At 38.5% G+C, this 26084-nt stretch overlaps 4 protein-coding genes across 7 annotated transcripts; 2 read left to right on the top strand and 2 right to left on the bottom strand.

Moving 5' to 3' along the window:
• The first annotated feature begins 586 nt into the window (after window positions 1-586).
• Window positions 587-9032, top strand: ceacam1 (CEA cell adhesion molecule 1). 4 transcript variants are annotated; one of them, XM_051406615.1, is made up of 15 exons: window positions 588-806; window positions 997-1290; window positions 1821-2102; window positions 2184-2447; window positions 2929-3204; window positions 3337-3588; window positions 3791-4066; window positions 4416-4667; window positions 5268-5543; window positions 5670-5921; window positions 6014-6286; window positions 6427-6678; window positions 7253-7534; window positions 7969-8220; window positions 8369-9032. In XM_051406615.1, the coding sequence occupies exons 1-15, from the start codon at window positions 752-754 to the stop codon at window positions 8449-8451; spliced, it is 3621 nt and encodes a 1206-aa protein (XP_051262575.1). In that variant the 5' UTR covers window positions 588-751; the 3' UTR covers window positions 8452-9032. The 4 variants fall into 4 exon arrangements, with proteins under 4 accessions (XP_051262576.1, XP_051262578.1, XP_051262577.1 ...); XM_051406616.1 differs by lacking the exon at window positions 4416-4667 and having other exon boundaries at window positions 587-806; XM_051406618.1 differs by lacking the exons at window positions 3791-4066; window positions 4416-4667 and having other exon boundaries at window positions 587-806.
• A 2139-nt stretch (window positions 9033-11171) lies between these two features.
• Window positions 11172-14769, bottom strand: pafah1b3 (platelet-activating factor acetylhydrolase, isoform Ib, gamma subunit). The gene is made up of 6 exons (XM_051406640.1): window positions 14710-14769; window positions 14291-14434; window positions 13690-13779; window positions 13429-13545; window positions 13140-13262; window positions 11172-12721 (listed from the first exon to the last, which is right to left on the bottom strand). Exons 2-6 carry the CDS (start codon window positions 14369-14371, stop codon window positions 12461-12463), a joined length of 672 nt encoding a protein of 223 aa, XP_051262600.1. The 5' UTR covers window positions 14372-14434; window positions 14710-14769; the 3' UTR covers window positions 11172-12460.
• On the top strand, window positions 14751-21715 carry si:dkey-250k15.4 (uncharacterized). The gene is made up of 4 exons (XM_051406631.1): window positions 14751-15089; window positions 18595-19850; window positions 20285-20409; window positions 20545-21715. Exons 1-4 carry the CDS (start codon window positions 14935-14937, stop codon window positions 21055-21057), a joined length of 2049 nt encoding a protein of 682 aa, XP_051262591.1. The 5' UTR covers window positions 14751-14934; the 3' UTR covers window positions 21058-21715.
• tlr21 (toll-like receptor 21) lies at window positions 21328-26035 on the bottom strand. The gene is made up of 2 exons (XM_051406625.1): window positions 25931-26035; window positions 21328-24874 (listed from the first exon to the last, which is right to left on the bottom strand). Exon 2 carries the CDS (start codon window positions 24751-24753, stop codon window positions 21823-21825), a length of 2931 nt encoding a protein of 976 aa, XP_051262585.1. The 5' UTR covers window positions 24754-24874; window positions 25931-26035; the 3' UTR covers window positions 21328-21822.
• Between the last annotated feature and the right edge of the window lie 49 nt (window positions 26036-26084).

Below are 26084 nucleotides of genomic sequence, written 5' to 3'. Positions count from 1 at the left end.
GGAAAACCTGTAGAGACACCATTGGTATATTCTTTACTGGTATTTGGTTTGTTCATAACCAAACAGGATATGCATTCTTCATTCAGAGAGAGACAGATAAATATCTAAGGGGACAGACAGTCTATTGTCACTTTAATCCTGCCAATATTGTTATTAGGAATGCAGCCATCAACCAAATACCTCCAATGACAAGACATTTGTTGGTACAGAGGTGGACTGACGAGTGATATACTATAAAAGAATATATAAAAGGAGTTTAATTCTAGTGTTCTAAGTTAAATTTCGATTTACTGTACTAGTTATGTTAGCAGTCTTTTCCCAATTTCCCAGTGGTTATTCCACCTGCATTGTGGGAAAAAGTGTTGGGAGGATCAACAGAGTACTTGCTTTTGTTAGACTTTCAAGTCATGAAGTGCACTTACAAAATATCCTCCTCTCCAATGGTTGGTCAAAAGCTGTAGGACAACTGAGCTTTACAGTAAATGGACACTCCTTGGAGCATACCGGTAAATTCCCTGGTAGGCCAGGGCAAAACAAGGTGTGGTCATGGCTATGAGGTGGCTTGGTGATGGTAGAAGCAAGGGTTAAGCATTTACATAATGAGAAGAGAACGCTGGACTGATGTAGTGCAAATATTTGCTGATCAGAAAGCCGCTGTGAACATATAATATCACCAGATTGAATTTATCACGGACAGAGTCAAGTCCATTTAGCTGAGCATTTCCAAGCAAAAAGAAACTCAAGAAGTAGAATGGAGTGTCCAGTGTTGTTTTACTTCCTCCTGGCCACGATATCCTTTGAAACAAGTAAGGCTGAATTAGTTTTAACTTGAATTAATTTTATATGTTTTGTTATATTAAGTTTAAATGTGCTTCTTTAATAAATTTCACTGCTTTGCCAAAGTACTTTGACCAATATTTCTGAAATATTTGTGTGGATGAACTCCATTTAAGGGTGATTATTGAATATTGTCTGTCCCTTGCTTTCTTTTTCTAGCTACTGCAATTAGCCAAAATATATATGCCTCTGAGAACCCCTTGCCAGTGGGCAGCAATGTAACACTTTTCAGCCGGATCAATGTTACTACAGGAGCATGGATGTTCAACAGCAATATCATTGTGATGATATTCCCAGGAGATAGAATCATAGATGACACTTGGAGGGAGAGGGTTATATTCAATTCAACCACTTCATCATTGACTATAAGGTCACTACAAGTGGAAGACTCTGGATTGTACACTTTACAGGCATTGAATTTCTTTCGTTCTGAGTTAACACTGTCAGTCCAAGGTAAGGAGCACTTTATCTCTTTTCATGTTTACTTACTCTCTCATGTACTTGCTCACATTCTTCAAATGTATATTGAACAAAGTCCAATCTACACACTCTGACACTCATTCCACCTCTCCTGTGTTATATTCTAAAAAGGGCAATGAGCAGATAGTATTTGGATGTTCGAGTGTCTACTGCTATGTTTGTCAAGTGTTAATTTGCAAGAGAAAAGAATAGGGCAAGTCTGTAGCTATTACGGTCACCTTGAGGCAGATTGAGTCAGCTTTGCCTGAGTTCTAAATTGGTCTCAGGTCTTAGTTTGAATCTTCAAATTAAATAAATAAGACATTTTGACTTAAAGTTTTATTTTTTCAGTATGATAAAAAAATATATATTTCTGCTAGAGATTTTGGCTTCAGACTTCTGACGATCAGACTTCAGTTCAAGCCATATAAGTCACATTTCAACTTCTGCCTTTTATCTGGAGAGGAAACAACATTGCAATCACACATTTCCACAAAACGGCTTGTTATTTCCTTTCTCCGCAGTGCCTATTTCAAATGTAACTCTGAGGGCAAACGCAACCAACCTGGTGGAGTTCAATGATACAGCAGTTCTCATGTGCACTGTGGCCAACGGGTCTTCCCTGTCTTATGTTTGGCTGAAGGGCAACACTGTGGTCACAGCCAGTGGGGGAGTACAGTTCAGTGATGGAGGCGCCACTCTCATTATTGTAAGAGTGACTCGCTATGACGAGGGGCCTTTCAGGTGCAATGTATCCAATGGAATCAGCCAAGAAATCAGTCTCCCTGTACATCTGAACATCAGCTGTGAGTTTTCACTAACGACAATTCTTAGGTCTATTGTATGTACTAACAACAACCCCTAAAACACTCTTGTTGCTTCATCAGATGGCCCGAGTAACACAACAATGATGATCATGCCCATGAAGTACATCTACAAAACAGGATCTAATATCCTACTGTCATGCTCAGCGGAGTCCAGCCCTGCGGCGATCATCCGGTGGATGGTTAATGGGGTGTACCTAAATGATTTTTCCCCACAGCTTCAACTAGAAATGGTTACAGAGAGCCACTCAGGAAATTACCAATGCTTATTTTACAACACAGCCACGTCCAGGTTTACCAGTGCAAGTGCAATGATCAGGATTTTGGGTAAGGCTGGATTTGTATGAGTTTACTATTTTAGGTTTATATTATTGATATTTGGGGAAATATGCATATTTGCTTTCTTGTCAAGACTTAGATTAGAGGGTCAGTACCACTTTCATATCTGTCAGCAGCCGGTTAGCTTATCTTAGCATTAAGACTTGAAATAGCTATCCTGACTCTGTCTGAAGATAACAAAATGAGGCTAACTAATTAACATGTAACATATCATTTGCTTCATCTATGCAAATAACTGAAAAGCGGAAACAATGTGTTGCCCTTTTTCCATTGTTTAAGCTATGCCAAACTAAGCTAACCAGCCGCTGGCTGTAGCCATAGTTAATGGACAGATATGAGAATAGGATCAGTCTCATCTAACCTTCAACAAAGTATATAAGCATATTTCCCAAAATGTCAAGACTATATTCACTCAACCCCATACATGTGTGAATTTAAATTCCCTTTAAATTCCCTTCTCCTTCTATAGCACCAATAGCAGCAGTTGTGGTAAATCATACAGGTGGACGAGCACTACTTAATGAGCCGTTCACTATGTATTGTGAAGTGAATGGATCTGTTGACAATATTCAGTGGTGGAAGAACGGTCAACTTATTTCCGCTGACAACACAACAGTATTTGACACGGGCAACACAACACTGACTCTCAACCCAGTCCAACATTCAGATAATGGAAATTATCAGTGTCAAGCTTTTAATTATGTGAGCAACATGACCAGCAGCCCCTACACAGTTAAAGTAAACTGTAAGTATTTTACCTCTTTATCTCTCTTTTCTTTGCATATGGATGTATTGTGCACATGAAATACTGAACACACACAACGAGCAGAAATACTGAAAAATTGAACTTTTCTACTTAATTGTCTGATATTAAAAGATGGCCCAATGAAACCAGTAATCATAGGGCCATCCATGGCTCTGGCAGGAACATGGGTGATCCTCAACTGCTCAAGCGCCTCTTATCCTCCAAGCCTCATCAGCTGGTACTTCAACAATTCCCTTGTGGCTACCACCTCAAAGTTAGAGATTGGACCTCTGACCTTAAATATGAGCGGGAAGTATGCCTGCATGGCATTCAACAAAATCACCGGCAAAAACAGCACTGCCTCTGTGATGCTGACTGTATTAGGTAACTTACTGTATAAGAATAGTTAAAGATTTTGGTAGATATGCTCATTTGCTTTCTTGCTAAGAGTTGCGTGATTGATACCATTCTCACATGTGTCTGTTAAATATGAAGCTCAAGCCAGGAGACAGTGAGTATAAGTTTAGACTGGAAGCATACATATGTTGGAGTAGGTCTACTTACTTTCTTCTATTTATTTCCAAAGCTCCAGTGACCATGGTATCAATAAAAATGATCGGACCTCTGCCAATCCAGAACCACACTTTCACTCTAATCTGTGAGACAGCTGGAAGTGTCGAGTCAATTATCTGGATGTATAATTGGTCCCAACTGTATCCTGACAACACAAGAAATTTCACAATGAACAACACCATCCTTACCTTTGATCCTGTCATGGCCTCTGACAATGGGAACTATCAATGTGTAGCGTCCAACCCACTCAACAGCTCAACCAGTGAAATCTTCACACTGGAGGTTATTTGTGAGTATTCTGCCCTAAACCACATCCGTTGTTGAGGGGAGGAATTTTTCAATATGTCAAAAAAAGGGATTTAACTAAAACCAAAGAAGAAATGCAACTTCAAACACTTTAATATTACAGTCAAAATTATTTCAGAGAAATGTAGCAAATCATTAACTAAGGAGTAATTAGATTAGACATTAACAAATGTGGCCACATCTAGTAGATTTAAAAAAAATACTGACTGCAATGAACTAAACATCAGATTGTTAGCGTCAGGTTATTCATTGGTGGACACAGTTCTGCTTTGTATGAGTCATGTGAACATGTTTTCAATGAAGGTGATTTAAGGGAATATCCATATGCTTAGATGGACCAGAGAAGCCAACTATCATGGGACCAAACATGGCATTGACAGGAGACAACGTCACACTCAACTGCTACGCTTCATCAAACCCTATCAGCATCTACAAATGGTTCTTCAATGATTCTATAGTGGCCAATACGTCTGAGTATGTCACACCTCCCCTTACCAGAGATATGAGTGGGATGTACACCTGCATGGCCTACAACAACATCACTGGCAAAAACAGCACTGCGTACACGATGCTCACTGTTTTAGGTAACTTAATGTACAAGAATATGTAGACATTTTGAAAGATATGCTCATTTCTTTCTTTCCTAGAGTTACATGATCAATACCACTCTCATATCTGTCTATTAAATATGAAACTACAGCCAGAAGACAGTTAGCTTAAGTTTAGACTAGAAGTAAGGGGAAACAGCTAGCCTGGCTCTATCCAAAGGCTGCAAAATTCATCCACCAGCACCTCTAAAAACATCAACATGCAATTTTCACACTTTTACATGCATGAATTAAACAAGAGACAAGAGGTCACTGAGTCTTAGTTCGGCTAGTAGGCAGATTTTCTTAACTTTGGACAGATCCAGGATAGCTGTTTCAAATTTTGTCAGTCTTTAGTCTAAGCTAAGCTAAAAAGCTCCTTGCTTTAGCTTCTTACTTAATGGGCATGCAAATGTGTATATTTTCTAACCTAAGAAAGCAAATAAAAATTTCCAAAATGTCAAATTATTCCTTCAATATTGATTTAGTCTAATGCAAAACTAGATATCACCAAACCAGACAGCCAATCATAGATATTTTTGAGTAAGTCTACTTACTTCAATTTCCACCATTCTTTTATTCTCTATATTTCCAAAGCTCCAGTGACCATGGCATCAATAGAAATTGTCGGACCTCTGCCAATCCAGAACCACACTTTCACTCTAATCTGTGAGACAACTGGAAGTGTTGAGTCAATTATCTGGATGTATTATTGGTCCCCACTGTATCCTGACAACACAAGAAATTTCTCAATGGACAACACCATCCTTACCTTTGATCCTGTCATGGCCTCTGACAATGGGAACTATCGATGTGTAGCATCCAACCCACTCAGCAGCTCAACCAGTGAAATCTTTACACTGCAGGTTTTTTGTGAGTATTCTGCCCTAAATCACATCCGTTGTATGGCGGGGAGGAATTTTTCACAGTTCTGCTTTGAATGAGTCATGTGAACATGTTTTCAATGAAGGTGATTTAAGGTAATATCCATATGCTTAGATGGACCAGAGAAGCCAACTATCATGGGACCAAACATGGCAATGACAGGAGACAACGTCACACTGAGCTGCTACGCTTCATCAAACCCTGTCAGCATCTACAAATGGTTCTTCAATGATTCTATAGTGGCCAATACGTCTGAGTATGTCACACTTCCCCTTACCAGAGATTTGAGTGGGATGTACACCTGCATGGCCTACAACAACATCACTGGCAAAAACAGCACAGCGTACACGATGCTGACTGTTATTGGTGAGTCTTGAATAGCCATTTGTTTCCCAATGTAAAAAGAGGAAAATTGGATATTCAAGTGTGAACTAAATAACTGTTTGATTGGTTTTCAGATCCAATAATGGTACATGTGGAGGCACCAATGAATCCTCCCATAGAAGGTCATTTTTATAATTTAACATGCAATGTGACTGGACCTACTGAGCATATTTACTGGTTGAAAAATTATGAGCCACTGCATGAAAACGACAGAACTGTCTTCTACATGAACAACAAGACAGTCACCTTCAATCCACTAGAACAAACTGATACTGGAAACTACCAGTGTATGTCAATTAATACTGTTTGGAGCATCACCAGCCCTCCTTTCAAACTTCTTGTGAACTGTGAGTACCTTTAAGGATTTAAGGATTAATGTCACTGACTATTTTTAACTGACAGTTTTATATACTGTAGTACATCATCCTATTAGTTATTTAATTAAATATACTACCATAACAGCCTACTGTCTCCTTTGCTGTTGCAGTTGGACCAGAAACACCCATCATTGATGGGCCAGCTTTTGCTGAGACAGGACATACTGCAAAGTTCAGCTGTTCTGCTAAGTCAGTGCCTCCCAGCCAGTACCACTGGTTCTTCAATGACTCCACAGTGGCCAATACTTCAGTGTTTACAACTGGCCTTTTGTCTTTCAATATGAGTGGGGAATACACCTGTATGGCCTCCAATTATGTGACAGAAAATGTCAGCATAAGCGTCAAGATGCTCACAGTCATTGGTAAGAAAACCTCAAGTACGATTTTGACTCTTTCAATGCATTTCATTTGACCAGTGGTGTAGTGGTGCCTGGATAAGTAAGTGTACTAATTTATGCCCCAAATTTGTTTTTAAAGTGGCCTTTCCAGCAAAGGTCAGACTCCCTGTGTTATAAACAGTGACATGTAAGAATACTCTTCCAAATTTAGTTCACCCGCTAGTAGTATTTGCACATTGTCACTTAACTTGTGCTGCTTGATATCAGTGAGGATAGATCATTATGAAATTATGAAAAACATTAGACACAGAAGAGGTGCAGATTTTGCAATCAGTGCTGTCCCACAGACCACAGGGTGAGACAATTACCTAATTATGCATTTTGGTTAAAGTATTCCTTATTCCTTGCTCCATCCAGTCATGAAAATCAGACAACTATACCTTCATCATAAACTCATCTTGCAGAACACTACTAAATGATGCACATCAGAGGGGATTTAGAAGTGGGTGTATATACTCCATATATCTGCGTATACCCTGACTGAATGTGACTGTGTAACTGATCAAATACTGATTTTTACTGTGTTTTGTGTCCACAGAGGCTATAGAGTCAGTGATGATCAGAAATAACACAGTTCCAATAAACTCTGAAAACTTCACTCTCACCTGTGAAGTCAATGGGCCCTATGATAAGATCTACTGGATGAAGGACAACATGTACCTCAACACTTCCACAGCTAAAGCAAACATGTCCTACGAAATTGAAAACAACACGCTGCACTTCACTCCAGTGACAATGTACAATGATGGGATATATCAGTGTGTCGCTACCAATCAGGCTGGTCCACATGCAAGCCCCCAATATGTGCTCCTGGTGAACTGTGAGTGCTTTGGCAACAATGTGACATTTGAGAGTATTAAAGAAACGATTTTTGTTCATTTGAACTGGTTTCATAAAAAAAGAAGTATTTAAATGTTGCATGAATTATTGAACCCAAATACATTGTATGACATTTTGTATTATTATGCGGGTGTATAATCAGGTGTAATACATCACCTCCTCAATAACTACTATCTTTACCAATGACAGATATATTAAAGCTGGTGATATTTACTTTTTAGTTAAATATAATAGTGTATGTATAATATTTACTGTAATAGTAACTGGCATAACATGGCCAGAAATAGCTGTGTTTTGGAAAGCTTTCTAAATGCTGTTCGCAAAAACTTTTTAGACTAAAATTGTCCCAAAGCAACACAGTATTCATAATTTTACTGAACATAATTCTGACCAGCTCTCTATCCGTGTTTGCAGATGGCCCTCTGAGTGTACATATCCTGGGTCCAGATTCAGCAAAGGTTGGCTCTTCTGTGTCCCTGACATGCTCTGCTGCCTCTCAGCCAGATTGTGACTTCGACTGGTTCTTAAACAGTCAGCCATCAGCTATAAAGACTGGCTCTGTTATCACTTTCCCTGCAACAAAAGAAAATGAGGGCAACTATACATGTAAAGCGAAGAACCCTGTGACCAATATCACAATGTACGAGATAAAAGCCTTTACTGTCGGTGAGTTAATTCTCAGACAATCAGAGTAGGTGCTATACAATTACAGATGTCTCATGTTGTGCTAAATGTAACCTCCTTCTCCCCTCAGAATGACACCCATTTATCTTGTATTATCTTGTCATTGTTTCCATCCCTCTCTCCCTCTTAGATCATGCCTCAACCTTCCACATCCCATCCAACATGATGTTGATGGTTCTGGTTGCTTTGTCTGTCACTGCGCTGTTCAACTGAGTTCCTCCTGCTGTCTAGTCTGACTGAAAGGCCTCTTGCTCCCTCTACAGGCAAAGGTTTTGTGGGTTTTGCTGGAAAGGCAAGGAATAATGTAAAAGTGTGACAGACATAGTCAAGTTATAGTTTGTTGTTTTATATTTCCTTGTAATTGACTTATATTCATTAAAATACAATATAGAATAGTGAAATTTACGCTGACAGTGAAAGGGCAATTATTATTATTATTTGATTGCATTTTTTATTTTAAATGTTATCATTATTTGCAAGTAAAAGTAGCTGTGTTGGTGTTATTGTGGTGGTGGTTGTTGTTTTTGCGATTAATAAAAATACTTACACACTTGCAAACACATACACTTGCACTGTTTAACAAGGGGAAACAATTTAAATCATAATTCTTTGAAATACCTCCATATTCTTTTGGTATAAATTGCCATTCTTAATTCTAAGTACCTGCGTTTTTTTCTTTTCTGTGTGATAACATTGTAAGTACAATAAAGTAAATGTAAGTCTTGTTTTGATTTATTGTATTGTTGTTTATTAATCAGTAAACAATAAACACAATCGAGTTTGTGGTTACTTTATTGAGGAGGATACAGTGTCTTTGTGCTGATTCAGAAAGTTACAGTTACAGTCATGGAAACATTTATAGTGAAACATTGTCATAAATGCTGTTTACAAAAAATATAACTTGTGCACAAAGAAATATGTATGACAGTGATCACTGCATAAACATCACACATATATAAGGAGTCCGTACAGTTTTATTCATATGGGGACACTGGGACCATACTTCTTGGTGTTACCCCTGTTCTGTTTGACAACCATGCATTTCTTCAGATTCTTATTGTTTTTCTTGTGGCACTTCCTTTTCACTTGGGGTTTGAATAGATCCAGACAGGTAAAGCAATTTGAGAAGAAAAAAAATTATCAATTCCACTGTCCAAAACCATAAAATTCAACAAATCAGTTTGAAGTCCCTTTCTTATTACTGACCTCACTTTTTTACTTTATTATTTTATAAATCTCAAAAACTATAGGTAACTCACTTTTTCCATGCCCGATATTGTTGCGTCTGGCAGACTGCTGACAACGACAACTCACCATCTCTTTTCCCTTTCCTGAGTGACCCAAATACACAAGGACAAACGAGCAGAATGGGTTAGGATAATGCACTCAACTAATGCTGAGGCTCTGCTTACATATACAACAACTAATGAGATGATAACCAGATTAATACTTTGTTTACTCTATACCCTTGATACTGTTGCGTTTACCTTTACAGCACTCTTGGTGGTTCTGTCTTGGGGCGTTGACTGGATTTGCAGTAGTCAGTGGTTCTCCAACATCAGAGGCTATAACACAATTTATATCAAACTTCATAAAAGAAAATAACTTAATAATAACAATTAGATTAAGTAGTACAAATACAACTAAATAAATATCAGTAAATATTAATTAACCACTTTTGCTTTAAACATTAATCTCACATACCATCAGCGGATAAATTGACGATCAAGGATTGATCGTGTGTCTCAGGAACCCCTATGAGAAAATTAAAAGAAATAAAAAACAAAACAATAAAATGCACAGGATGTAAACTTCCTTTTTGAAGTCATTACATTGTCTCATTTTGAAAAAGTATACAGTACCTCGGCTGTGATCAGTAAATATAAGCAGTGCAAGAACCAACAGCAAAAACATCCTTGATCCCATGTTGTAGTAAAGTCAGTTGAACACGTCCAGGGAAAGAAATCCTGCATGCACACTGGCTTCAGTCCCAGTGAGGGAATGAAATTGTCGTTGTTTTGGCTCCTTATAAAGGATGGTGTTAGGTTCTGAAATCATAGCCGTGGTACATTCAGCAACTGCCAGTCATATGAATCATGTCTTGTCCAACTAGCCCCTTTACAGTTGGTGGCGCTGAATAATAGGAAAGATCTACCTTTGCCAAAAAACCACTGATGGTGGTAAACTGATGAAAGCTCTTTGTCATGAGGGCCCCACATGACTTGCGTTAGAGCACTTGAATGCCAAAGAGAAGTGTTTCTTACTGGATCTTGTTGTTATATGATCTTACTTTGAATGGTTAAGTGTGTAGCATAACATTCTTACTGATTTGAGATCAAATTTTGTCTTCAGTATGCTGTTACACTCTTTAAACATGGGAAAAAACAGACATCAAAACGGTTAATTATGCTCATCTAACTTTTAACAAAACACATATTGTCAATTATAAACATTGTTTCCTGCAAAAGCATTTTGTGCTGACTTACAAATCGATCATAATTATGGCTGCTTGTTATCTGCCTCGCAACACCACTGTAAGGGATACACCACTGTCACTTGTAAAAGCATGCTTGCTATGATCTAGCCAACGGCCAGAAGTGTAAGCATAAGGTATTGTATTATGTGTAATGTTAGAAGAAGTGTCAGTCCTGTACTGATATTGACATGGATAGATGCAAGTTAAGAGCAAAGCAAGACTTGTTCACCCTCCTCAAGTTTCAGAAATGCAGTTTTCAGCTAACAATGTCTGAGACCATAATAAAACCAGTCAACCAAATGCAATAAATCTCTTGTGAACGTAATCTGTGTTTGCACACTCTTGGTGAACCTGGTGGTAAATCTCAGGGCATAAAAATTTAGCAGTGCATCAGTGGCAATCAATGCCTTGGACTATCAGCACACAGATCTAACCAATCAATCACAGGACACTGAAACCATTTTGTTTTCATATTTAATGCATTCTTTCATCACTTACACAATCAGACATCCTGAATCATAATTCAAGTTCTGTAGCACAATCCTTACAAGAGGCTCAGAAGAATTTTAGTGTGAAGTAAAGCCTTTTCAGGTGGTCTGATGGATCACCATGTTGCAGATGAGATTAAACTTGAAGCACAAGCAACTTTAGATATAGCTATACAACTTCACGACCTACTCGAATACATTTATGTTTGCAACAAAAAAACAGCTTCTCACGTCAATATCTGTTGCTGTTACAATAGGTGAAGCAATAAAGTACAAGAACAATAATGAGACATGATAAAAAGCAAATAGACAGTAATGGTCAATCCAAAACATTTGGTCATTCAAATTAACATATACAAAAGACATCAGACACCACAAAGAAAGTAAAGCTATTGCCAAATAAATGTAACTCATGGAACTTAGTGAAACTAAGAAACCAAAATGACAAATTACAGCAACTTCCTGGTAAGGGCAGTTCTTATATGTCATATTTTTTACCAGACATATCCTGGCTACTGAAGAGCCAAAGTCTTGCACCTTTTTCCAGCTAGTTGTTCCAGTAACCTCGGGCAGACAATGTATTATGTCATAGAAGGTGTCTTCTGAAAAGCAGTTATCTGTCCATATTCCAAGGTAAAAATAGGCTGTGATAGTCTCATGAGAGCTGTAGCTGAAGGGATGACATCTGGAGGACACAGTTATAAATAAGGATCAGCAACTAATGTTTTGACCTACAGCACATCTTCATTAGCGTAAAAAGAAAGTTGCTGCATCTTTTTAAAAGCTTTATTCATAACAACTGGACATCTGGATTTATTTACCTATAACTGTGCCCTCCAGTTTTATCCCTTCATTGTCATGACCAGACAGATGACAAAGAGGGATTTCCCCATATCATATTCACCATTTGTATCATGTGGCAGAGAAATTAAGAACTCCTTCTGTGGGAAAAACACTGAGAACCAAAAACTAGTGGAACAGATGCTTATCAGGTATGAGGCAAGACTTTGTCTCTCTATAGCACAGCACATTTAATTTCTGACTGTATTATAAACACAAAAGACTTTAGGTTACCATTATCTGTGACAGTGGTCACCAACCCTGGCCAAGAAGAGGACTTACACAAATAATGTGTGCAGCTCTTAGCCCTTAATATATGATTCTCTCCATCATTCCTTGTGTTAATAAGTTGAGTGTGATGTTGTCTGGAAACAGGGATGAGGACCACTGCCGTAGTGTAAGTTTGTGCCCTGGTTGCTCAATTCTCAGCAGGTTTATCTAACATGGACTTGAGATGGGCGTGCAGGGGTTCACACACAACCTGGTACCCCTGAGGGGTCAGGTGAAGGTAATCATACATGTCTTGATGGGAGATGCTACCATTGGAGTGGACAAAGCCTGGATCCACATTCAGGAACGAGGCGTGGGGAAGGGACGATATGGCCTCCTGGACCAGCTGGTTCACCTTGGCATTTCGCTCCCGCAGAGGGTTTGGCGATTTACCTCTGGGCAGTACACCCTGTAAAACAGACATACGGATGTAATTGTTTAAAAGGGTGGAACACTCCTTAGCTTTTTATTATTATTATTATTATTCTTAGAAATAAACAAATTAATATAAAAACTATTTACTATCAAAAGGAATGTTTCCAGAAATGAAAATGAGGTTAGGTATGTTAGTTGAAAGTCCAATGAAGTTTGTAGCTCTACTAAACACACAGCAAGTTCAATCTCAAGCCCTTTAAATATGGTGTGAAAAGTTGCTCTAAACAGTTCACATACAGTCTAAAGCCCTTTTTAACAAAATACTGGAGTCCAAAAGTCGTTAACCTGACCTCACAAAGTGAAGATTGAACAAAAAGAGGAGATATCACTATGTAGTTTAATGGTTGTGGGTGAGTAGATTTACATGAGAAATGAATCAGAAAAAGACCTACAAGTATGAGCGTCCGAGCATGTGGAAGCTTGTTCTTGATGACTTGGACAATAGCCATGATACCTCCACAGATTTGTTCAGCGGTGTGACCATGATTGTTAGTGCCTACCCAAAGCACTACAACCTACAACAACAAAAGAGAAAGGAATTCATTACTGGGTCATTGATAGTTTAGGGTCAATACATACTGTACCTGGAAGCTGCATTTAAGCACAAAGATAAGCACAATCAGTCTACTGTGTGAATAAACAAGCATGATCATGTTCTCTATTTTTGGCCGTGTTTAGGACCTTTGGGCTGATGTTATCCAGTTCGCCGTTACTCAGTCTCCACAGCACATGTTGTGTTGCATCACCGCCCACCCCAAAATTGAGGGCATGGAGAGGAGAGAACAGCTGTCGCCATATCTACAGAGAAACCACAACAACAACAAAGCGTCCACATGTTAAACCCTAAGCATTTGAAAGCATGCATAGACGTTTATGAGAACAAGAAACATTATCAAACACCGTATACAGAACCAGACACAGAAAAGTGATCTATTGTTTTACCCCAAACTGGTGCATGAGCTGAACAAGTGAGTCTCCAACAAACAGGACATCAGGTTCTTTGTCTTTGCTGTCAGACACAAAGCGGTTGTGCTATAAAGGAGAAAAAGGAAAAGACAAACTTTGGTATTTTTTATATAGTATATAGAAAAGTACTAGATGCAGCATCTGAGGCTATTCTTAAAGGTGAGGCACATCAGTTTTCATGAGAAATGCAGACACACCTTAAAAAAAAAAAATGGGAGACATGGAGACTGTATGGCATTATCTTGAATATTAGATAAAAAGATTAATCAGTGGATTAAAGCTCAGTGCATAATCCCATCTCAATCTGAAAAAAAAAAAATGCTAATTTACAGAAAGATAGATCAGCTTTATGACTATGTCTATGCAGCTATATGTCATCAAAACAAATGACAACTAATTAATTATTCATTTGTTTGTTTGTTTTTTTACTTTAAATTCACAACACTAAACACAAGCTACAATGCAGACTGGGAAAAAAAAAAAAAACAAGATGTTGTAATGCTGTAATGCTGTAGCTATGTAAAAACCCAGGATACAGGTAAAAGCAAACTCATAATAATGAGGTTATTTCACACACCAGAGACATCCATCGTCCATCTCCCTGGGTGTCTTCACAGGGAGTGGGTGTGGCGGCAGGGTTTGGGTCTTCTGCACTCATGACTTGGCTCTATCTGCGTTGGGAAAGCAGTCACGTAGGCTTCTTCTTTTCTTTTTGCACTTTCTACAACGTACACAAACCGATAAGTCAACAGCCTATAGCTATGACTGCGAGCTGAATCTAACAAGGTTGGTCAGAATTAGCAACAGAAGCTAGCCTGCTTGCTGAAACACAAGATAGATGTAGCTAACGTTAGTTTAACAGAGAAACGCCGGTCACAAGCGTGTAACACGGATTGTTATTAACGTTAAACTATGCAAGCCTATATTGTGCTAAAGGGAATAAGGCAGAGATTTATATAGCGGCTACATTTAGAGATATTATTGAACATAGGCTACCATAAAATCAAAAAATCGTCATCTCCCAATTCAGTTTCAGGAAGTAAATGTTCACTATGGCTGCACGTACCATTGTTCTCCATGGGCAACAAATTATATGTTTTCATGTATTTTAGAATTATCCGACGCTTTATTAATACAGTGTGCTTTACGATGACTATTAGAACATATTATGTGAGGGAAGTATAAAATAAATAATTGTTAAAGTGAAGAAGAACATAAAAGATGAGACGGTTTTACCTCCTCGTCTGTGTGAATGGACTCGTCCTGCTCGTTGGCGTTCGCGAGAGTTGCTGCTGCGCAAAGAAACACGTCTGCGGCATGTTGCCCAGCAACGACAGATTTACCTGCGGCCAAAAAGACGACTGCGGACAATTTCGGTAAGCAGTGTTGTTGAGTAATGCTTTTAAGTTTCTGTATAAAAAACAAACAAAAAAAAGTTTCTTTGCAGATTTGCTGTTTGTCACGAACGATATGTGCCTAAAGTAGCAGCGGCAGCGGAATTGTGTAACTTGAAACACGTGTGCTTCAAGTAAAAGTGCACCTGGTGGTTATCATCAGCTGTTCGCTAACCACTTCACTTGCTATCTTACAGTTAGGCTTCATTAAGTGGCTGAATCCAAATGTTAATTCGGCTAATACAGTGAGTGTGTGTGGATTGAATTATTTGTTTTATAATGAATTGTTTTGAAGCAACATATTTGCAGGGGAGTATTTTGCATTTTTGTTTTATGGGTCGGTGCGAAAACCTTTTTAGAATGAGTTGTTTTTATCAACACTGAGAGCGGGTCCTCTTCCGAATAGGCTGCCATCTTGACGCTTGGTAGGCTGAGCTGTATTCAGATGGTTACAATTTGCAGGGTCCGTGTATGTTTTGGTCATTGGATTTTCCTTCCAGAAACGGGTATTAAAAAACAGAAAACGAGTGGTTATTTGATTTTCGTTTTAAAATACAAAAATTAAAATTGAAATACAAGGCGTTTTTCTTTTTTATGGTCAAAAAGGGATGAGCGAAATTAAAAAAATTATTCGATTTTCATTTTCTATTTCATAAAACAAAAAATAAAATCACTAGAAAACAGAAACAGAAAAAAGGCCTGTTGTTTCATATTCTGAGACCGGATGTTGTCATTTACAGGACGGTGCTGTGTAGAAGAAACAGTGGGTTAGTAGACTGCGGTCAATCCAGCCGTGAGTCCGATCTCCGTGGTCAAATCAGCCGCACTTAAATTTAGAGAGTACAAGTATTCTCAGCATTATGGTAAATGCGGAGAAACAGCGTATTTACTTCCGGTTTTCAAAATAAAGGTATTTAGAACAGTAAGCTATAATTCAAATATGTTACATTAAAGTGTTGTGCCCCTGATGAATAAAAAAAACACTTTATATCAAGTATTTTTACTGCACCAGTGTGGAGAAATGCCAAAATAAAAGTCTCATATTTATGCCTCCAGAGATTGCATATTTGACCATATTTGAGGTACTGTAAAAACACATTGCTCAGTGTTTCCTGGCTACTGATGGTATATTTGACTTTTACACATATGAGACTACAAACATACTTACTATCAAGCATTTTTACTGTACCAATTTGGAGAAATTCAACAATAAAAGTCCATATTTGTACCTCCATGTGGCATATTTTCATATATTTGAGCTACTGTAAAAACACTTTGCTCAATAATTCCTGGCTATGGATGGTATATTTGACTTCTACACATCTAAGACTACAAGTATACTTAATATCAAGAATTTTTACTGTACCAATGTGGAGAAATTGAAGAATAAAAGCCCCATATTTATACCTCCAGAGTCCATATTTTCTTATATTTGAGCTACTGTAAAAACATATTGCTCAATATTTCCAGGCTATGGGTGAAGCATTTTCATTATACTTCAATAATGCTGCAGTAATCATGACAAAATTTCACACAAATGTTTAATAACATCTTGATAATATAAACACTAAACACAAAATCCTACACAATTCTAATTTGTTTACTTTTCACACAAAATGCAATGCAGTCCACATTCTTCTTATTTTGCAGCTCTGCTGTGTCCATTTGTAGGTAAAAGGGAAAAATAATTAGTTTTAACTTCAAAACACCATTGTACCTACTGTCTCTTCCTCACATATTATTTTTTATATTATTCAGTGTGACAGCTGTTGCAGGTGGTTCCACATACAGTTTACATTTTTACAGTAGCTCAAATATAAGAAAATATGGAATCTGGAAGTATAAATATGGGACATTTATTCTTCAATTTCTCCACATTGGTACAGTAAAAATTCTTGATATTAAGTATACTTGTAGTCTTAGATGTGTAGAAGTCAAATATATCATCCATAGCCAGGAATTATTGAGCAAAGTGTTTTTACAGTAGCTCAAATATATGAAAATACCACTTGGAGGTACAAATATGGACTTTTATTGTTGAATTTCTCCAAATTGGTACAGTAAAAATGCTTGATATTAAGTATGTTTGTAGTCTCATATGTGTAAAAGTCAAATATACCATCAGTAGCCAGGAAACACTGAGCAATGTGTTTTTACAGTACCTCAAATATGGTCAAATATGCAATCTCTGGAGGCATAAATATGAGGCTTTTATTTTGGGCATTTCTCCACACTGGTGCAGTAAAGATACTTGATATAAAGTGTTTTTTATTCATCAGGGGCGCATGAAACACTTTAATGTAACAAATTTATATTAAATGAGGTGATTATAGCTTACGGCTCTAAATACCTTTATTTTGAAAACCGGAAGTAAATACGCTGTTTCTCCGCATTTACCTTAATGCTGAGAATACTTGTACACTCGAAATTTAAGTGCGGCTGATTTGACCACGGAAATCGGACTCACGGCTGGATTGACCGCAGTCTACTAACCTACTGTTTCTTCTCCACAGCACCGTCCTGTAAATGACAACATCCGGTCTCAGAATATGAAAAAACAGGCCTTTTTTCTGTTTCTGTTTTCTAGTGATTTTAATTTTTGTTATATGAAATAGAAAATGAAAATCGAATCATTTTTTAAATTTCGCTCATCCCTTTCTGACCATGAAAAAGAAAAACGCCTTGTATTTCAATTTTAATTTTTGTATTTTAAAACGAAAATCAAATAACCACTCGTTTTCTGTTTTTTAATACCCGTTTCTGAAAGGAAAATCCAATGACCAAAACATACACGGACCTTGCAGCTTCACCACTAGATGCCACAGAATCTTTCACACTGGTCTATTAATAACAATTATATATTTGTGTTTCAGCCTGGTTTGAAATGAAATAGAAAAATCCACTGGGTTATGCTGTAGATCTCAGTACTTTAATAGACAATGGTGACTTTGGATATTTAGGCAAACATTTACTGGATGCATGAGAGTTATAGTAGCTGACTTTTTCAGCACCTTACCATAACTTCAAAAGAGGGAGAACTGACATTGTTCCACACTGACACGTCTGCCGGTTGTGTCTGCAGATGTGTTTTTTGTTTATTGGCCTTGTGAATGCAGATATCGGGCAATGCTGTGTGTGTGTGTGTGTGTGTGTGTGTGTGTGTGTGTGTGTGTGTGTGTGTGTGTGTGTGTGTGTGTGTGTGTGTGTGTGTGTGTGTCAGGACTTGTAACCTTAAGTCTTGTTCCTGACTACTCACTTGTAGAAAGTGACAATACATTCAAGATCCGAATTTTTAATATTATTTTTGAGGCTACAATCAAAGTGTTTTTTTTGAGAACCAGTTTTTTTTCATTGAGTTTATTGATTATAAGATTTATTCTAATTGAGGTTCACCAGCATCCTGTGGCGTTTACCTAATTCTCTAATCTCGCTCTCGTCTAATTTCCTATACATCTACACATTGATAACTGCTGTTATCTTTCTACAGAATCCAGTGCAGCATGATCTGCGTGCGTGGCAGGGCTACATCAGACAAAGAAAAAACTCTTAATGTTTTCAAGAAGCAATTAAAAACAGCGGATAAAAACTGTTGCTCAGTGAACAGATTCACTGCAGACTGCAAATGTTCAAACCATTATATTAAGACCGATGCGCAGCACAGAACCAAGCGACTGAAGAGCCGCAAGGAGAGGAGTCAGATGAGAGGTGCTGGGAAAGAAGCTTCAAAGTCCAAATCACATCACCATCCCTTCCATCGTCTACCCAGTAAAGACATGGCATATTACCATAACTGCTGTCATAGTAGCTGTCATTGTTCTTCAAGGAGAGACGCGCCATTTCCAAATGTCGTTCCTGCTGCACAGGAGCCCAGTGTCATCACAGACAGTCGTCTGATAGGACACCACGGCTTGTTCAACCATGAGGTGAAGTCTATCGACATTGAACGTTTGCTAAGTAAGCAAAGGAAGAAAAGTGGACAACATGTACAAGAAAAAAGCGGTTGTATTTCACACCCATCAACATCTCAAATTCCTTCTTCATTCCCCACTAATGATGTGTTGTGTGCTGATGCTCGTGAGACTATGACATTTCGAAAAAAAGCAGACCCCGCTACAAAGGCCCGTGACAATTGCCTGGAGAAAGAGAGTAAGATCAGTCAGGGTTCAGATCTTACACCAGGGCAGAGAGCAGAGCAACAGCTTGATCTTTCATCTGGAAGTTTTAAAAGCAGCCTCTCATCTAAGCACAGCTCTATCAGCAGGAAGGGCAGAGAGTCACAGCATACTCCCACTGTTGATAGAGAAAATGTGAAAATATTGAACAAGAAGGTAAAGGGACACACGCTATCTACTCTGGAGCACACCCCAAAGAACCAGGACTCTCCTGTCCACCAAACCCAAGCTCCTGGTCTCAGCCCAAGCCCACTTCAGCTCTCCAGCTCACACTCTGCTGAAAGCTTTGACATACGGCACAGGAGACCAGATTCTGACTGTGTATCTAAGACTGTCAGTGCAGTGGCAGCAGGTTTGTGCAACTGTCTGCAGTTCCCAGTCCCGAGAAGGAGAAGCCTAGTGGCAGAGAGCAGAGAGGTGCTCTTGAAAGCTCTACGGGAGAGACATGGACCCCGGCTTCAGGAGAACCTCCTTGAGGTGCAGCGATGCCTGACCTTTGTTACTGATCCCACAAACGAAGTCCAGGATCAGGAGCCTACCACGGTAGATGAAGATGAGCTCCTGACTAAAGGTAGGAACTGAAATACTCTGGGATACTTTTTTCAATAAGCTAATTGTTAACATCTATGTTTACTAGCTTGCAGTCTTCTTCTTTGGTTGTTGGAGCATTTCTTCAATTGTTTGTGTATTATTACCACCAGTCAATCATTCACAATAGAAGGAATGTGTATTGCATCTGCATGCTCGTGAACATGCTTGTGTGTCCACATGTGCATGCAGGATACAAACAAGAACAGGGCCCATTCATAAAAACATCACACCATAGTGCTGCTAGCAGTGCCGTTAAGTGATATCAAGCTATCTTTAAGGAGGTTCACAATTTTTTTAAAGTCTGTCTTAAAACAATAGTCAGCTCATATATACATTGAAACAGGTATTATAGTCATAGTTTGTGGGCAGGTTTTCAGTTGTGTATCCTTTATTTTATTTATTGTTTCACAACAGCATTTCAAGCCAACACTGCCAGTCAGCCACCTTTTGAAACTCAGAAAACCACATCTCTCAAACTGACGAGAAGTGGGCATTTTAACTGGAAGTCCAGTCCACAGCTACACAAAAACATGAAACAGGTAAGACCTTAAGTTGACTCTCTTATTGAAGTTTATTTCACACATGGCCCAGCTGTTATCCTTCCTTTAGTAATCCTCAGATAAGTTAAGATTCCATTACTCTGGAATAAAATACTTTCTGCTTTTCATTTAAAGACTGCTGAATGGTTGACCAGCCCTGTGGAGACTTCGGTCAGCCTTTTGGATGATATCCTCAGATCTACTTGCTCTCCTCAGTTCTGCATGGACTTTGAGCCCTCTGGAGTTAAAGCCAGTGATCATTTGTTCGCTCCCTCTCATACATCATGCTGGGAAGAAAATGCCTCAGCATCTCAGCACTGGGAAGACAGATTCAACAAGGCAAAGAGCAATGAGAATGTTATGTTTGGTTCTTTTTTGAACCACAACAGAGCAGTTACAGAGAGGGGCAGCAGGTCTCAATATCGCAGCAACATCCAGCCTTTCTTTCCTTACCAAGCACAGCTGCCACATAGAAATTCAGCAATGCACCCTCCCCGGGAGCAAGACCCATTTGAAACAGACAGAAGCTCTTTCGCTCCCTTCTTCCATGCCCAAATCTGCCATCCTCAGCAGAGCACCAACTTCGAGCCCTTCAGCCAATTCAGTCACCCTTCAACTTGTCCTCCTCCTCAGTTCCCATCACACTGACATGATGCATTACCCCCCATCTCACATGATTGAAAGAGACCCAGCACATCCTCTATCTTCTTTCCCCAGTCCTGAGCTCTGGTTCTTCCCCCCTATGAGACTGTACTAAAGTGTGGTGAAGCACTCCATAGAGACCTGCCTGTGAACATTTCTTTGTCTAACTAAAAAAATAGAATTATCTTGATACTTTTTGTTCAGTCAGCAAAAATATGTGTTGTGTGCCTATATTTTATTAATAAAACACAGTATTAAATGTAATGGCAACAGCTGTCATCTCAAGAGTTAACTCTTTTATTATTTTGTCCCATTTGTGCTGTGATAAAGAAACACACAATTATGTATTGTTTGCATCCTTGGAGCATTTTTTTATGGAGAACTGTATATTAACACATATCTTCAATAACACAGGTGATATATTTTTTTACAGACCAAGAATCTTAGCCAAGAATGTGCTATTGTGAAAGCTCTTTGGTTTTTTTTTTTATGTTACCTATGGGCTACATTTAAATGCATAAAACACATTTGTACAATGGTGCAAGAGACATGCAATATCAAGCATTGCTAAATATATAATTAAGCCGAGCAGAGATATTAAATTACATTTCTGATTCATGGTTGCATAAATGATTATAATAAAGGATTGTTACTAGTCTTACAACGCATTTCACTACTTATTTACACCATATTTTCATGACACTCTTAATAATATAATTACTCATTTACTGGGAGGTTTGTCTTGACAATCATTAATAAAATAACATCTTTTTAGGGTTGCAAGTAATAGTTTTCATCTGATGTGTAACTTTCAATATGTTCAGTTTCAGAACCTCGGCTTTTGTCATTTTCTTCCGTTTTGAGTCTGCTACCTGCTCTTATTGCCCTGCGTAGCTGATTCCAAAACAGTTCTTGGGCCTGTATCGGGTCAGGGCAGTCTGAGTCAGGCCACTGCAGGTAAGTCTTTTTTAACATCACTTTTCTCATGCGGTGATAGGACGACAGCTGCCTCTCAGAGATCGGCTCCAGAAACACAAGCAGGAGAACATCCCGGTGCTCATCAAAGAGGCGGTAGCTGGCCAGTTGGATTTCCAGAGAGCACCACTCACTTCGTAGGAAATTCCTGCTCACCACACAAATAGTTTTACGACTGCCATATACAGCAGAGACGATGTTGTCTACAATATCGCGGCCCAGCTCAAAATCCCTGTGATGAAGGCAAAGTTTAAAAGATGATCCATGTCCCTCCAGCTTGGGCAGCAACTGATCCATGACCCATTGTTCATCAGCAGAATTATAGGAAATGAACGCATCATATTTGCAATTTTCCTCCTCCTCTCTGAGTCTGCGCCACTGCTCACTAAACCAGGAGCGGAACACATAGTAGCTGTACTTCATTTTCCAATAGAGTTTGACATAAAGTAAAGGAGTGACCGTAAACAGGAAGATCCAAAGTGTTGTGCTAAGGAACAGGTACTCTCCTAAATCTATGTAACAAACATTGGTATCAAAGTTGTAGAATTTGAGTTTTTCATTGTGTGGGCATGGCAGATTGTATAGATAGACCACCTGGACATTTAGGTTGTATTGTGTCCAGTTTTTCAGCAAGCTGTTCTTGCAGGTGCAGCTTAGAGGAGTATTACGTACGTCAAGGTAGTGGAGGTTAGGTAAACTATCTAGTGCATCAACAGGAATGCTCTGCATCACATTGCGGTTGAGCTGCAGGGTGTGTAACTGTGTAAGATTCCCAAAAACCTCCTTTGTGAAGTTCTGAATGCCCATATTTTCTACAATCAATTTGCTCAAATTTCTTTGATTTTTAAAGACTCCTGGTTGTAGTTGCGTCACCCCAACACAGCAGTTATCCAGTGTGAGGAAACGTAAGCCTGTCAGATCATCAAAAGCATCAGGAGCAAGATGAAAGATGTTATTGTTGGTGAGATACAGAGATTTCAGTGAGTGGAGTCCACGGAAAAAAGTGCGGGGTAAAACGCCGAGGCCATGAGGCCGCTGACTGTCCAATTTCAGATCACTGAGTTTGCTGAGATTCATAAATGGGGAATAAGAGATACTTTCAGTGAGGAAGCAAATCTGATTACTCTGTAAATCCAGAACTGTGAGTGTGTCTTGAAATGCACGATAGAGGGAGGTGTCAATTGTTTTGAGATTGTTTCCATCTAGATAGAATTTGGACAGACTTTTTAGTCCATCAAGACCAGAACGCTCAAAATGAGTGATTTTATTACCTCCTAGGTCCAGTGTAGTCAGTTTCGTGAGGTTGAGGAAGGTCCCATTAAAAATAACAGAAATACGATTGTTACGTAGGTTAAGGATTTGCAGATTTAAAAGATCTTCAAAGGTGTTATTGAACAAATCAGTTAAGAGATTATTGTCCAAACGGAGGGTCTCAAGATTTTTTAGCCCTTTGAGAGCTTTACGGTGGAGAAAAGCAATTATGTTTATGTTAAGTTTAAGTGTCTTTACATTTGGTGTGTGATTGAAAGCGTAAGCGTTGACTGAGAGGATGCGGTTGTAACGATAGCTCAGTTCTTCCAGATTTGGGAAATATGTCTTTTGGTTTTTACAAGATGGGAGGGAGGTGAGATGGTTATGTTCAGAACTGAAGCTTTTTATTTGTGTCTGATTTTTGAGAAAGTTTAGACAAAAACTTGTTCTTTTCAGTTGGTTGCGGGATATATCCAAAGCCCCTGTGATTGTAGGACAATGGTATAGTGTGTCTGTTAGATTCGCAATCCCATTATTACCCAGCCCTAAGTTTTTAATCCCTTTTAATTTTCTCTTTAACAGTCTGCATAGCTCCATGAGGAGGCTGACATTTTTTAGACCTGTGCCAGAGAAATCAACATGACCTGCATAGACGTTGCTGATGCTTAAAAACTCCACTATGTTGACACTTGTTGAACGCAAACGCAGATAGTTTATATGTCTCAAATCCACATCTTGAAATGCCATCGTAGGGAGCCTGGAATTGTATGACAAATCAAGTAGCTGGATGAATCCGAGGAACGAGGGTTTGCATCCTAACGTAGACAGATTATTTCTACATAAATACAACATAGTGAGGTTTATGGGTAGTGGCACATTTGAGTGGCTGAGAGAGCTCAAACTGTTAAAGCAAAGATCTAGTACTCTCAGATTCTTTAGATGCGACACAGATTTTGCAATCCCTGAGAAATTCATCAGAAGGTTTTTCCTCATTATTAAAGTGTCTAGCTGGAAAACAGTGGAGAAAATGCACTCTGGGAGCTGCTTTAGTTTATTGTTTGACAGCGAGAGAAAGGTGAGGTTGGGCAGGTCCTTAAACAGAAAAGGATGGAGCGCTGATATGTTGTTAAGGGACAAATTTAGAGACTTAAGTTGAGACAGGTTTTGAAAAGCATATTGATCGATGATACTCAAATGATTATGATCTATTCTCAGGTGTTGAAGGTTTGGTAGATGAACAAAGCTCCTGTTGGGAATGTACCACACTGGATTAATAGAGATGGTGAGATTGATGGCAGATTGTGGCAGGTCATTTATAATATCCTTCATATTTTTGTTCTTCCGACGGATGCAGTTGAAACTTTGTCCTTTTAAGTGTGGGTCTTCAATGCAGTTGTTGAAGCTGTAACCACTGATGAGTTGAACAGCACCAAGAACAACTGTAACTGACAACAGCTGATAAGTTAGATTCGCCATTTTGTCGAGAAACGGGACTTTAGGCTTCTTTCAACAGTGTCTTTTAGTTTGGTTGGTTTGATGTTGGTTGTCTGTCAACAAAGCCTCTGGGTTGGTCACCAGTTGAACACGGTACAGGAATCTGAAGACAGAGAGCAGGTTTTAAAGTTACGCTTTAAATAAGATTTCTTATTTTCTAAGTAAAACAAGCCTAATACAGAACTGCTACCACTATTCCTGCTCTAAATGTCTTTTTTACCATACCTATAAAAATAATTTGAGGTATCTTCCTCTAAAATGTTTGGTTCTTTGGTATTCATTTGTGGATATTTTAATCACAAGAACAATTAGCATAATAACATTTGAAGTCTGATTAATTTCGAATAATATTTTCTTTATGATAGCCGAAATACTACATGACAGAAATTAATGCTTTTTAAAACTTTTTCATCAAATACAGCCATGTTTACACCCCGAATAGTAAAACCCCAAAATAAAAATGGCCACATTTTTATGATGATGTTGCAGTATATTCAGTACTATGTATTCCTCCACTAACAGTTCCCACACTAACGCAGACTGTTAAGTGTGCCTTACAAAAACCTCACAATCCTTACAAAACTAAACTTTCTCTTCATAATCGTCACTTGAGGTATTGCTGTGTTTGCCAAGAAATTTTAACCTTGCAGCAAAGATAACTTGGTTCCTCTTGTGATATTTTCATATCCCTTTTCACTCGCATGTTCCTCCTCTTCCTGACATTTGTTCCACTTTATAATCCATGTATGATTCGGTTAAAAACATGTCACGAAAGGGTTGACATTGTTAGCTAACCGGCAAACAATTTGGGTTAACTACTACAGGAGTGTGCAATAGGCTAAATTACAGCAACATGTTGTCACAGTCGCAGTATAAACACAGATAGGGAGAACAGGGAAACAATCTTTGTACCTTATTTGCCATAAACATTCCCTTATTATTTTTCTCCCAACATTTAAAAAAAAAAAAAAAGTCTAAAAACTGGCATATAATGATATCTTCTTAAAGGTTATTCTTATGTAATCCTTCACACAAATTCTTCACTCTCACCCTCTCATCTAATCAAAAACATACTTGGCAGTAATAATTAGTCATTTCCAAATATGGTACTAAATCTGTAAAAGTAATTTTATATTATGTATTTATTTCACAAACTTACCCGCTCAAATGAATGCCGTTCAACTCATCTTGCCTCTTCAGAGTGCTTCTTGTACAATGGATTTCTTAGGTAGACACTAAATCGGAAAGAGGAAGATGGGTGCAGCCAATGAATGCCCCCGTTCATTTCCTCCTGTATGGAGTTCGGCTAATGA

The sequence above is a fragment of the Dicentrarchus labrax genome, unplaced genomic scaffold (genome assembly GCF_905237075.1).
Source record: "Dicentrarchus labrax unplaced genomic scaffold, dlabrax2021, whole genome shotgun sequence".
Taxonomy (NCBI): Eukaryota; Metazoa; Chordata; class Actinopteri; family Moronidae; genus Dicentrarchus; species Dicentrarchus labrax.
Note: the sequence above shows the minus strand (reverse complement) of the source record. Positions and strands in the feature narration are given on the sequence as shown.

Bases quoted from the DNA above. Each gene is read 5' to 3' on its own strand.
- ceacam1 (XM_051406615.1), top strand. From the start codon at position 752: ATGGAGTGTCCAGTGTTGTTTTACTTCCTCCTGGCCACGATATCCTTT. The intron at 2,103-2,183 runs GTGAGTTTTCAC...TTGCTTCATCAG, and splicing joins TGTACATCTGAACATCAGCT to ATGGCCCGAGTAACACAACA. The intron at 6,287-6,426 runs GTGAGTACCTTT...TTGCTGTTGCAG, and splicing joins TTTCAAACTTCTTGTGAACT to TTGGACCAGAAACACCCATC.
- pafah1b3 (XM_051406640.1), bottom strand. From the start codon at position 14,371: ATGAGTGCAGAAGACCCAAACCCTGCCGCCACACCCACTCCCTGTGAA. The intron at 13,780-14,290 runs GTGTGTGAAATA...TCTCCTTTATAG, and splicing joins ATGGACGATGGATGTCTCTG to CACAACCGCTTTGTGTCTGA. The intron at 13,546-13,689 runs GTAAAACAATAG...GTTTCTCTGTAG, and splicing joins AGCTCATGCACCAGTTTGGG to ATATGGCGACAGCTGTTCTC.
- si:dkey-250k15.4 (XM_051406631.1), top strand. From the start codon at position 14,935: ATGAGACGGTTTTACCTCCTCGTCTGTGTGAATGGACTCGTCCTGCTC. The intron at 19,851-20,284 runs GTAGGAACTGAA...GTTTCACAACAG, and splicing joins AGATGAGCTCCTGACTAAAG to CATTTCAAGCCAACACTGCC. The intron at 20,410-20,544 runs GTAAGACCTTAA...TTTCATTTAAAG, and splicing joins TACACAAAAACATGAAACAG to ACTGCTGAATGGTTGACCAG.
- tlr21 (XM_051406625.1), bottom strand. From the start codon at position 24,753: ATGGCGAATCTAACTTATCAGCTGTTGTCAGTTACAGTTGTTCTTGGT.